A 14,042-nucleotide genomic window follows, 5' to 3' on the forward strand; every position below is an offset into this window, starting at 1 on the left:
CTTCAAAATTCATTCCAAATTCTAAAAAGAAAAGGCAAGATAGTTTAGTACAAAAAAACTGGGAAAAAAATGGATCCAGAGTCAAAAGTAATTGTAATGAAATGTTCAGTTGTGTCTTATTATTCATGACCCATCCCATTTGGGGTTTTCTGGACAAAGATATTGGCGTGGTTTACTATTTCCTTCTCCATTTTATTTTTACAAAGGCAAAGTGGATTAAGGGACTTGCCCAGGAACCCACAATTAGCCAGTGTCTGAGGTCAGATTTGAATTCAGGAAGGGAAATCTTCCTGACTCCAAGCGCCACCTAGTAGCCCCGAGGTGGGTAACACAAGCATTTATCATCCTTACCTTACTGGTGAGCAAAATGAAGCCCAGAAAGGCTTTCTAGGATCAAACATCTGGACTGTGATCTAAACTCAGGTCTTTTGTTGAGTAATGTATAATACTACAAAATAAATAAATTCCCCAAATAATACCCCCAAATAAATCCAATTTTAAAAAGTAACCTATCAGTTTTAATTGATGAGAGATTAAGCTGCAGAAGAATAAGAAATGAAAATCTCTACTGTTTATTTTTACAAAAAAAAAAAAGTATCCATAAAACAATTGAACACGTCTATGAAAAAAATCTTGAATTCCCTACCCTACTCTGATCCCTGATTTTAATGTGGAAATGACCCCGGTTCTTGAAGGCCATACAAGGGAAGTATCAACTTTAGTCATATTTTCCATTGGAATGATAGCTCTCCGTTTTTTTTTCTTTCTTTGTAGCCACAGTTACTGCTCATTGTGCTTAATAAATGCTTTCTGAATGCCTAAAAAGTCTCCTACTGTGGGCCAAGTAACAGACTTTGTGCCTGTCATCTGAGATTCTATGAAATGAGGATAAAGTTCAAGTCAAAAGTATTTGTAATCTAAAAGAAACTTTCCATTAAAGTTACATAGAATTTTCACTTCAATAAAGCTTATAGTGTAACTGTCCTAAAGGACAGAGACAGTCTCACTTTTCTGCTAGTATCCCCAATGACTAGGACAGAATTGCATAGGTCCTTAATAAATGCTTGCTTATTGATTTTTAAAGATGGCAGTGATAGGATCACCTAATTTTAGAATTGGGAAAAAAACTCAAGAGGCCACTTTGTCCAGCCCATAGTCAACAAAACTACCCACACTCCATAGCTTTTTAGGTGGCCATCTAGTCTTTGCTTCAATGAGGGGGAATCTACCAGCCTTTTAATTCTGTTTCCCCTTATCACTCTGTAGTTCCATAGAAGATAACAGGACTACAGAATTCAAGGACTGGACAGTTCCTCAAAGGCCACCTGGTCCAACAAGAATCCCTTCTACAATCAATCCAAACAAATGATCAGGTTCTTTAATCTATTCCATTTTAGGAGATAACTCTATTCCCAATAATTTTTTTTTCTAACATCAAGACTTCTTTTGTATCTTCCACTTACAGCTCATGGTTCTTCTCTCTGGGGCCAAACAGAATAAGTGTAATTTATCATCCTATTTGAGTACGATGTATTTGAGCTGATCTTCTATAGAACAGACAAATTGATTGTTGTTCCTGAAAAGAAAAGAATGCAAATGCAGTTAAGTTACAGCAAGTGACCATAAGAAATACCCCTATATTAATTTAGACTATGGAGTCCCTATTTTCTTTTCCATTTAAACTAAAAACAAAATTTTAAAAGAACCAAGTTCTTGTTGTGACATCTGGAAAACTATCAAAGTGCATGTCATGGGGATGATATCAAAGGGGGTAAATTGGTTCATAATAACTTAATTCTTAGATAAGAAGAGATCAGGTTTGATGTTAAAGAGGAATGTCTCAACGGGCATGTAGGAAATAAAAATCACTAGTCCTCCCTTAGTCTCTTCAGTTATACCTGGATAATGGTCTGTCTGTATCTTTGAATATGAAGGATGTAATAATAAAATTGCAACTCTTTCATTGCATTTTCAAGTTTGTCAAGTACTTTCCTGAACACAACCATATGAAGTAGACTTGGCAAAGATTTATTACATGAGGTATGTAGAATATAAAAGGTGCCCTTTCTTAAAGATGAAGAAATCGAGGAATTAAGATATTAATTAAATGTGTACAAAGCCACCAGATCAGTAAATATCTGAGACAAGATTTTTTAGATTCTAAATCCAGTGTTCTAGTTCCTAGAAATTTGTAGGTTAATTGTCACTTAGTGAAGTTTTTCATCCTTCCTCAATTTAAATAAGTCCTCAACTCAATTCTCCTAACCTATTCACCAGAAACAATTCCACTTTTGAATTTTCTGAGAATATCTTTGTGATTTTAATTTCACAATCCTAAGCTATGAACCACTAGGATATGGGAAAATGACTGGTTCAACAACTGTTGTTATATTGTGGAATCATTGTTTCCTATATCAGGAAACAAAACCACACAGTCTGTCCTAAGACATATGGAACGATGCACTAATATTATCAGAGGAGGGAAATATTCTTGGTCTATTTCCAAAAAGTTGCTAATCAACCTTAAAACAAAATTCAGAATCAAGAATAGTGAAGCCAAATTGTCAATCAATGAGATACATAAGGTGTTGGGATCAAAGAAAAAGAAAATTAGAATATTTTATGCAGAGTCGGCAAATGGCATTGAACTTTTTCCCAATTGACTTGAGACCAGAACTCAGGGCAATGACTGGAAACTACAGAGAGGTAGTTTTCAGCTCAGTGTCAGAAAATGACCTTACAATTAGTGCTGAATAAAGGGTGGGGGAAGGAATACCCAGAAGTTTAATGGAATGCCTCTAGATGTTATAGCTTCCTTATTACAGATCTTCCACTAAAGGCTAACTAATCACTAGTCAGAGATATTCTATAGGACATACTGTTAAAATATCAATTGAATTAGCTACTCGCTAAGATTTCTTCCAATTCTGAGCCTCTGATTTTGCCTTTCTATGAGACCGTGAACACTAAAGAACTGAGTGTGCTTTCCTGGGAAGCCAGATCAAAAGCATTATGGGTTCAATTCTGGGAGCTACATTTTAGAAAGGACATTGAGAAGTTGGAGAGCGTGCAGAGAAGGATAGAAGAATGAAACTCAAGATCATACCAATTGAGGGCATGATATCCTATATCAGTTGAGAAATCTGGAATGGTTAGCTTGGAGAAGACTTAAGGAGAGGGAGAATAATCGCATATGTGCAAAGTACCTATAATATACATCTCCATGTGGAGAACCTGGGAAGCCTTCTTCTGGGATAATAGTGATGTTTATAAAGGAAATTTCTTAATGAGAGTTGGCAGAATATTTGTAGACAGTGTGATAGGGGAGATCTTTGATTGGGAAGATATTTGGAAAGATCTGTCAGTTTCAACTACAGTATTTACTTTGTTTACTTCTAAAGGATCTGAGTGACTTCTTCATTCATGACATCTGGTGAATAGACTTGAATTTTGATCTTGAGATTTTTGAAAAGTCAAGAAAATGAGCCACAAAGGGTTTAAATAGTTGCAGTAGGTGGAAATTGCAAAGAAGGAAATCTGGGCTTAATGTAAAGGACAACCTCATCACAAGTAGGACTATTAGGAAGTAGAATGAGTTATTTCAGAAGTCATGGGTAATTCCTCACTGAAGGCTATTAAATATATGAAGTAGCTAGATGACTACTTGTTGGGTTTATGTAGTTCATATTATTATTCAGAAACAATATACACTAACAGCCCTCTTAGGTCCCTTCCAACTCAGAGACAGCATCAAGTTGCCAAGCCAAAGTAATGAATATTTTGAATATAAAAGGAATTCTAGAAATATTAATTACTAACTTAATAGAGAGGTCCTGGAGACCTGAAATATCTGACTACACAGTAGAATCTCTTCCAATTAACTTTAGTTTAAAAGAAAAGTCTATTAAAAGAAAAGTCTATAATAGCCAGTCTATCAAAATCCTGATAAACAGGATAAATATGACTCATTTTGAAATTTGGATAATGTGTTTTATGTTGTTCTGTTTTAGTGAAATTTAGCCCAACCCTAACTCTATCACTGTGGCTTGATTTCAGAACTAGTTTCATAGTTTCCTTGCCTACATTAATGCTAGACAGAAAGAATAAAGAAAAAGACCTGTTTGACCTTCAGTGGAAATTATATTGGCCATTTTCTAAAAATAAATTTTATCGATATCATTAGTTTTACATTGCCAAGATTTTCTCACACAAAATAATAAAACAATCAATACATTGATAAAATATGAAAACTTGAATTATTTTCAACAGTCATAGACTCTCTGCTTCAGAAAATGAGTGGAAAGAAATATCTTCTCATATCTTTTCTTTGGGGTTATGCTTGTTCTTTGTAATTTTATCACATTCAATTGCAGTTGTTTTATTGTAGTTGTGCTTTCCATTTATATTCTTGTAGTCAGTGTGTATTGTTTTCTTGATTTCTGCTTATTTTATTCTGCATCAGTTAATCTAAATCTCATGCTTCTCTGTATTCATTCTTTCATCATTTCTTATAACCCAGTAATATTCCGCTTACATTTATGCATGTTTGTTATGCCATTCCCAATCACTGGTCATCCCTGTTGTTTCTAGTTCTTTGGTACCATAGAAAGCATATATCGATTGTACTTTTAGTCTCTATTGGAGAACCAGCCTGTGACAGCTATCTGTGTGGGTCCTGAGGTACTTTAAGAGGTTTTGTGGGTATTTATTTCTTCTCTATTATTGCCAGCCTGAGGCTCCATCAGTTGTGTCCTCCCCCATTCTTAGGGACTAGTTATTTACCCAGTTCCATTTAGTCACACTTGGTAGCTTTTAGAAAAGGATGATTATTTAACAGATATCATGAGAACAAAAATTCTCCTAGAACTTCAGGGGCACACTCTTCCCCACAACACCTCAGTCTCTGCAATGAATAGGCTTATGTCTTAGCTCACATTCTGTCTGCTGTTGGTTCCTCTATGTCCATGCCCAAATTCTTCTGGACGAGTGTCAGATGACTTCTCATCTCCCTTTCTACTGATAAAGGATCTTGAAGATCATTTCCAAAAGTCACTCCTTGATCCTCAAGGTATCAGTGCTAGGCTGGCTGCAAAACCCATCCTACACTCCATTTCTCAGATTACTATGATTTACTTACTTGAGCTTTCAAGATCCCAAGGTTGTAGTCTCGCTTTACTTAGAATGGAAAAGAATGAACAAAAAGTCCAAGGAATAAGACTTATTGTAATTCAGGGACACATGGCCTCAGATGGAGAAAGTCTTAAGGTTTCCTGCCCACTCCCTCCCCTTGAGAAGCCACCAGAACAAAGGTAAAAACAGGAAAATAAAGACAAGAAAACACAATCTTTTGAAAAATGCCAACAGTTTCAGCTGGGTGGCCAATTGAAAAAAAATCAAAATTTCTCCCTGCCCCATGGTTAGCCAACTAGAGCCAGTTGTGGATCATCTACACATGTTTCACTGCCTCTCCAATCATTTCCCTTACATGTCATCCCAATGCTCTTAGCACCAAACTCCTAGACTCTCCACATAGAGAGATACCATCCCGAACATTCTGGGAAAGCTCCATACCCCCATTGCAAGGGTTTTTACAATCATTTTTACTCTGATAAATGTTTTCTTTGGTTTATTCATCTCTCCAACTTTTATTCCTAAATTGAGATTTGATGTGAGTCCATTCTCCTCCCCCTGCTTGAGGAATGAGTGGGCAGTACAGTGGGTAAACCTTGATATCTCTGCTTCTGGATCACCTGGATTCCTGTGCTGACTTCCTGCCAGGTCTGACCCCTGCATGGATCCTTGAAGTTCAGAAAATTAGATATTTGTGACCTTCCATGGCATCTGAATAGAGAATGTTAGGAATCTCATAGCCCCTGGGCTTAAGGTGTCCATGTCTCAACATTACAAAACTGTGCTATTAACTGCCTATTGCTGTTTCCATAAAGCCCCCACCCTATGGTTTTCTGACCACCAGGGGACATAAAGACTTATAGGATACAAGTATCCTTAACCTCTTACCCTAGTAGGTGCTGTTTCTGGCTTTGCTGAGAGTGGAGGGATCCTTTTCTTCTTTTCTATAAGCAACTGGATGATCCTTTGTGACATTACTGAAAGGGAAAGGTCACTTACTGTAGTTTCTTTTTGATCATTATTTGGTCTAGTATGAGCTTGAGGATTTTGCTAGAGTAGATATATAAGAAGTTGTGCAGCCTGTCTCCAATTTAGACAGCCATCTGGACAGGAAGCAATAGTGACAATTAAAAAAATTGTTTTTAGAAAATTGATCTTGAACAATTTGGGGCCAAACAATTCAGGGTAGCTAAGAAACTCTGTTTCTCTGGATTTCAGGCTTTACTATAGAATCTTAAAGTCATTAGGAATTTCAGAGAACTTCTAGTCTAACTCATTTTTATAGCTGAAGGAACTGAGACTCAGAAACTTAAAGCATCTTACCTAAGATGAGGCAAGCTAGTGAGATCCAGGTCCAAAAACAGAGGATCCTTGACTCCATGACTATTGTTCTCTCCTGTTTTCAGGCTTTTTGCAATCTTGTTTGTTTAGAGGGGATTGAATACAGTTATTAATTAAAATATTATGCAAGTTAGTAATGATATTTTATTTCTCCCAAATGATCTGGAAGAGACAGACATAGTTTATAAGGCATCAGGCACAATTCACAGACTAAATTAGCTTTTATTCTATAATTTTCAGTATCCCACCTTCCACACGGGAGTTGAGCCACATAGCCATCATAAAGACATGAAGAATGTGTTACAAACTAATCCGATTTTGAAAGTCTCTTTTTGTCAGATGGACGTGCAAAAAACCAGTCTCTGTATTTCTATTCCAGACTTAGCAGATTTCTGGTTTTTTGACAATATCCCTAATATTTCTAAAGTTGACTTGGATGTGATGAATAGTCATTTGTACATTCTGAGTGTACTTGAATCCTGCAGTTTCCTTCCATAATAATAACTGGTATTTCTATAAGAGTATTCTCATTTGAGTTTAATCTTTTTAATTAACCTTGAAGTCATGTATTTTTTTAATATAGACCTATTATTTCAATGGTGCAATGAGATCCTAGAGGAGAAAGGAGACACCTAAGTGATGCAATGTCTAAAGTGTGGAACCAGAAGTCAGAAAGATCTGAGTTCAAATCCTTTTAGCTGTATGACCACAGACAAGTTATTTAATCTCTCTGTCTAACCTTTAAGTGGGAATAATAATAATAATGGCATCTATATCTTAATGTTGTTATGAGAATATCCTAATATTGTCATGAGAATAAAATGAGATATTTGTAAAGCACATTACAAACATTAAAGAGCTATAAACGTTCACTGTTATTATTGTTATTCCAGAGAAGTAGTTGAGAACCAATTCTGCAATGTCACCTTAAACAGCTGCTTGAAGCACTGAAAAGTTAAGCAACTTTTTGGTTATTTTTGTTGTTATTCAGTCGTATCCAACTCTTTACAATCCCTTTTGAGATTTTTTTAGCAAGAATACTGGAGGGGTTTGGCATTTTCTTCTTCAGCTCATTTTACAAATGAGGAAACAGGCAAACAGAATTCAGTGACTTTCCCAGAGTCACACAGCCAGTAAGTGTCTGAGATTGGATTCGAACTCACAAAGATGGATCTTTCTGACTCCAAGCTTGGTACTCTATGCACTATGGCACCACCTAGCTGCTCCCTTAAGAAATGTACCCAGGTTCATACAGGCAATATATACCAAACCCAAGACTTGAATGCAGGTCTTCAGCTCTCTCTCCTCTTATGCTATTCTTCCTCCCTGATATAGAGACTCTAGGACTTATTAGTCCCATTTGACAGATAAGAAAACCCACTCAGAGAGGTGAAGTGACTTGTTATGGTCACACAATAAAATCTAAATCTAGGTCTTCTTGATTCCAATTCCAACCTTTTATCCCTGTGCTAAACTTGCCATTTATTGAGTATAATGAAAGATTTGAGTTAATACTGGCCATGTTCTCTAGTTACATGAACTAAAAAGCAGCTTTCATGTTTAATCTCTCCAGTTCTATATGACATAATGTCCAACTCAAAGGTGTATCACAGGTTATTTACATAGGAACTATTTATTATCAGAAGAACTCAAAGATGAGCTTTTTGAAGTGGACAAGTTACCATTTCTCAGGTGGAATTACTATCAGTGGTCTGTTCCCATCATCATAGAAGAAAATGTACTCATAGTTAGAAATGAAACACAAATCCAGTCCCTAACCTCTTGGCTTCCCTGTTGAAAAAGTCCCAGAAGTTCAAGGCAACCAACGGCATTATTTTAAGTCACGAAAAGGCTTGACATCTCAGCTACTAATGCCTGTTGTAGAAAAAAAGATGTAGCATTTTTGGTTAAAAAAAAAAAACTCTGGGGAAAGAGACAATTGCTTCTACAGAAACAATAAGAGATAATACCAAACACAATCTACTAATAAGTGACTTTTCCTTTGGGTAAAATTAAAATTAACTCTCATATGGTATGCAGAAGAAGAGATTGTCCCCTTGGCAAGAAAAGCCAAGAACATTCCATCACTGTGGCTCACATGTCCATCTGGCTTTTGTCATCCGAGGACATTTACACTAAATGTCTCCCTTATTTCTACGACTGAAGTTGGAATTTGAAAAATTCTTTACTGTCACGTTGATAACTATTTACGTATCTGTATTTAGTTAGTAATGTGTTTTCTCCTTCCATTAGAATGTGAGCTTCTTGAGCTTGCCTGGCAAATAATAACAATAGCTAAATACTATATAGTACTATGTGCCAGACACATATGTGCCTTACTTACTACATGCTAATGCTTTATAACTATTATTTCCTTTCATCTTCCTAATATCCCTGGCAGGTAGGCTCTATTACTATTTCCATTTTACAAATGAAGAAGCTGAGATAAACAGAAGCTAAGTGACTTACTCAGGATCTCACAGCTAGTAAGTGTTTCAGAATGGATTTTAACTCAAGTTTTTCCTGACCACCCCCTAGCTACTCCAAATACTTATTAAATGGCTGCTTAGTACATAGTTTAAATACATATAACATGATAAATTGATGTTAATTTATCAAATATGATAATTTTTATCATTTATATGATAGATTCATATAATATGTAACAAAATTCCCTTTTCTAAGCTAGAAGTCAAATTAGGAGGTGTATATATATTAAGTATACTTGTATGCCTGAAAGTCCAAGTTCCTGTCCAAAGGCTATGCAAAACAAGATCTACCAACTTCCCAGCACTTCCGTAATAGCCTTCATGTTTAGTGGGGCAAAGGAGGCCAGAAAATATTTCAGTATCTTTTGACAGAGTCTTGTTTTTTAAAAAAGACTTCTCACTGCTGGAACCGGTAAGATCCCAGAATTTCCTAGCCTCAATACAAAATCACTAATCTTTACCTTTGTTTCCTTTTCCACAAAAGCAGCATCCACTTGCCCTCCCTTTTGCTAGGATGTTAAGATGCTTAATAAGGGAATATTTCTAAGGAACACTGACCATCAAGTGGTCTACTTATGAAAATCTTGGGCTTCTCACTTCTTCTCCACTATATAAAATCATCCACTCAACCAACTCAAGACATGACCAGACACAGCAATCTCCACATCCTGATCTAGATAGATTTACTTTTTTTTTTACTTAATTATGGAAAGTTCTATAAACTATTTATCACATAAAATGAAAGTGAAGTTTCTTTTTAATTCAGCAAAACTACAAGCTGAATTATCAGAGAAATGAAGATAAATTGCCTTTCATTTAAAAAATGGCTGATTTTGTTTTGGGTTTTTTTTTTTTCATCTTGATAATGTTCTATAGCATGTTTCCTAATGTGCACAAAACTGGGTTTTTTTGTGACTCCAATGATAATAATAAAATAATAATTAGATAAATATAAATATATGATATTAAATATATTATATATTATGATATCAATAAAATAATAATAATAGCAAATTTTTAGAGAGATTTTCTTTTACTTCCCTAACTTCATGGCTCTGTTACCCTCCCCCTCCACCCCTTCAGCAACTTTCCCTCCTTCCTTCCTTTTCTTCCTCCCTAAAGAAAGACTCTCTGCAAAAAAGGGGGGGGGGCACAGAGGCACATGTAAAAAGATATAATTTGGATGCAGAAAGGCTGCGGCTGCTTATTACCGACACGGTGCTAGCTATGATGAACAGACCACCATGGTTGTGACAACTGCTATAGATGTCTCCAGGGTAAAACAAAAGGTTTGTATATTACACAAGCAATTTCACTGTTTTCTAAACATATTGCCAAGACGGTGGGAGCTGGCAGTCCACACTGTTTCAGGTTGGGGATACTTGGATTCGAAGCGACTGCCGATTATGGACCTTTTTATTTGTCTTCCATGGACTCCGAGCATCCTAGTAACCCAGCAAAGAATTCTGCAGAGCTTTTAAAATTGTCTTCATGGCTTCCCAAGATTACATACACAAATCACTTGACAAAAAGTCTTGGGCATAGATAACTACACAAGACAATCGTCTTGTTCCAACCCTTAAAGAGCCCCCAAAGTGAAATGTTTTATAATCCTTTTTTGTGCAGTAGTCAAGGAAGAAAAGAAAAGAGTTTGGGCAAAGATTATCCAGAAGAAAGAAAGGGACTCTTTTGGGGTTCCAGCCGAAACACAATAAAGAACATAATTAACTTCACAATTCTTTGTGTTTTTCATTTGACTGCAGGGAGGAGATGAAAGGGGGTTGCTAAGCCTTGCATTCCATCCCAATTACAAGAAAAATGGAAAGCTGTATGTGTCTTACACCACCAACCAAGAGCGATGGGCTATGGGACCTCACGACCACATCCTCAGGGTCGTGGAATATACGGTGTCCAGGTACCGTTAAAATGACTAAGGCTTTGGCAGCCAAAGCTTCGCCTTTCTCCTCACTTTGTCATTTTTGTTTAAAAGCCTACTCTAAAATAGTCAAAAGCTTTCCAGCCCCTAACCCCATAGGTATGGTTTTGCAAAAAGGCTTTCCGTAGCTATAGGGAAAGCACAAACGTTTATATTTTTAGCATTTTCCTCTCTTCCTCTCCCCCCAACCATTCCCCCAGCTGTCTTACAAATTAAATGCTTTTCCTGTGACCTAGAAAATTATGTTTGTTGTGCACCATTCTCCTTAGCTCCAGTTCAAGGATTCGTTTCACTGTTTATCCCTGTTGTGGTTGTTCACGCTGCACCTACAGTCTCTAATCATAGTATTGTATCTCTCTCTACACTGCAGGAAAAATCCCCAGCAAGTTGATGTGAGAACAGCCCGTGTGTTCCTGGAGGTAGCTGAGTTGCACAGGAAGCATCTAGGTGGACAGCTGTTGTTTGGCCCGGATGGTTTTTTGTACATTTTCCTCGGGGATGGGATGATCACCTTGGATGACATGGAAGAAATGGATGGTTTAAGGTACAAAGATTGCCACAGTTGGGGTACCCTTCTTTCTGTATTTTTGTTACACACACCAGAAGTGCCTGTGAGTTAGGAAAGCTGCAGTTCATCACTTTAAAATTTGGTCTTTTATCTTTTACTTTTGTATAATGGGAAAAAAGATAGTTAAATTAGGTCCCAAGATCATGGGATAGTACCTTTAGAACCAGAAGATCATCTAGTCCAAGGCTGCTTAAACTTTTTCCACTCATGACCCTTTTTCAACCAAGAAATTTTTACATGACCCCTGGTTATATGGGTATATAAAATAGATACACAAATAAAATATTTTCTGATAATAAATCATAATTTCAAGACCCTCCCCATTCAGTTTTAAGACTCCAACCCTAAAACTGGAATCTAGTCCCAAACCTTTCATTGTACAAATGATGAAACAGACAGAGGGAAGTCAAATCAAGTCAACAGTTGTTTATTAAGCACCTACTTTGTACCAGATTGAGGCAAATAGTTGTTCAGTGAATAGAGTGCTGGGACTGAAGTGAGAAAAATCTGAGTTCAAATCTGACCTCAGATACTTACCAGCTGTATGACCCTGGACAAGTCACTGGACTTTATTTGCCTTAGTTTCCTCATCTGTAAAATGAGTTGGAGAAAGAAATGGCATACTTCTCCAGTGTCTTTGCTAAGAAAACCCCAAGAGGGGTCACAAAGAGTCAGAAATGACTAAATGACTGAATAACAAAATGTAAAGTGCTGAAAGGGACAAAAACATAGTGCCTGCTTTCAAGAAGCTGATAGACTAATAGGGGAGATCACATGCAAACATGTGTATGTATGTATTTATGTATAAATAAGATACAATTAGGGATAAATTAGAGATCATCTCAGAATGAAGAGAACACTAAAATTGTTGAGGACCAGGAAAAGCTTTTTGCAGAAGCTAAACTTTAAATAAAGTCAGGGGAATAAGAGATCTACCCAGTATATTTATAGGTTCAAAGAGCTGGCATACTCTAATCATAAAGTTTGTTGAACATAGATTTCACTGGGGAAAAATAATGAACCAGACCAAGCCCTTCTAAAAATATTCATTTCAAACCATCTGTTAGCCATCCCATTGTTTCCCTCCTAAGTCTTTAAGTGTGGACAGAGAGGGATGTCTGCTCCCCATTTTAGAATAGTGAGGGCTTCAACTCCTCCAGCTCAGCTTTAGGGTCTTTAAAGGTCACTCAGCTTCCCTAAGACACTCGCCAGATACATTCAGTCACAAAACTTATGTTTGAGGAAAGATTTATACTCAGATCTTCCTCATTCTTTACCCTGTATGCCATTATATTGCCTCTCTTAGAATTTTTGAATAAAAGAAGTTATCAAATTAAAACCATAATTAACTCTTACTTAAGTTTTCAGGTGTTTCTGGGAGATCTAAACCTCTGATTACACTGAGATAGATTACTGGCAGTGAGAAAACACCCTCCACCAATATAGATTGGTACCAGATCTGAACCCGATATCATTAGAGAGACACCTGGGGGAAGTGAGAGGTTAAGTCCCTTATTTGCCCATTGTTTTGCTTGTCTCTGAAGCCAGGTATACACTACACCACGCTGTCTCTCTATTCGTGAACATGTAGTAAAGCTTAATCTTGAACTAAAATGTACTCAATCATGAAGAATCAGCTCCAAGCTTGGAGTCAGGAAAACTCATCAAAATTTAAGGAAAACACAGACCCTCCCCACATCTTCCTTGTAGTCTGCAATCAAATGTAAAAATCCACAATATTCCGTAAGATAATAAGAAGCACACAAACTAACTAGTCTATCAGGTCCAAGTTGGGACAGCTAATTGCCAATTAGAAAAGATTGGGGAAAACTCTAGGAAGGGGATAAAATTTGACTGAAAAAAATAACCTACTTTTGATTTGCAATTCCCAAGCTGTCCTACCAATCTGAACTTGTCCTTCCAATCCTTAAATCTGAAAAAAACACTATCCCCTTACCCACTATTGTTCTGTGTGCTTTCTTGACATCATAGCAATCAGACAAAAAAAGTCTCCTTTTTTAATTTCTTTAATACCTGCAATTTTGATAAATTTACTTCCAGTGAGCAAATGGTTAATCTCACCCCCAATCACCTGGTTAAAGTAATTTAGGTGAAACAAATATATCCTGCTTTTCAAAGAAGTTTGCACATAATTGCCGTAATTAATGACTTAGAAATTCAAAAGGTAATAACTAATTTTCTAACTGTTCAAGAAAATCAGTGGTGCCAGGTTGGCATTGAATATGCATGCATACAAAATTGTGGCACCATGAGATTTGGGAATTTGAGGATACAAAAACATATTTAAGCAATTATATTGTCCTCCAACTTTCTCAGTGATTTTACAGGTTCGGTGTTACGGCTGGATGTCGATACTGATATGTGCAATGTGCCTTATTCCATACCGAAGAGCAATCCACACTTTAACAGCACCAATCAGCCCCCTGAAGTATTTGCACATGGGCTCCACAATCCAGGCAGGTAAGGAACCCCAAAACTCTGATTTGTATCTTTAGCTACAGGAAGGAGAACATTGTCATGAGAGAAAAGATGGGTGTTCTGAACCATAAAAAAGCCT

At 36.7% G+C, this 14,042-nt stretch overlaps 1 protein-coding gene across 3 annotated transcripts in view; it reads left to right on the plus strand.

Annotated features, from left to right (window-relative positions):
- HHIP (hedgehog interacting protein) overlaps nucleotides 1-14,042 on the plus strand; it is a 131,908-nt gene that overhangs the window by 79,308 nt on the left and 38,558 nt on the right. For all 3 annotated transcript variants that reach the window (XM_074275658.1, XM_074275661.1, XM_074275659.1), the window contains exons 5-7: nucleotides 10,724-10,875; nucleotides 11,267-11,440; nucleotides 13,802-13,945. In XM_074275658.1, coding sequence (XP_074131759.1) covers nucleotides 10,724-10,875; nucleotides 11,267-11,440; nucleotides 13,802-13,945 — 470 coding nt within the window. The remainder of the gene's footprint in view (nucleotides 1-10,723; nucleotides 10,876-11,266; nucleotides 11,441-13,801; nucleotides 13,946-14,042) is intronic.

Source organism: Sminthopsis crassicaudata, chromosome 6 (genome assembly GCF_048593235.1).
Source record: "Sminthopsis crassicaudata isolate SCR6 chromosome 6, ASM4859323v1, whole genome shotgun sequence".
Lineage (NCBI taxonomy): Eukaryota > Metazoa > Chordata > Mammalia > Dasyuromorphia > Dasyuridae > Sminthopsis > Sminthopsis crassicaudata.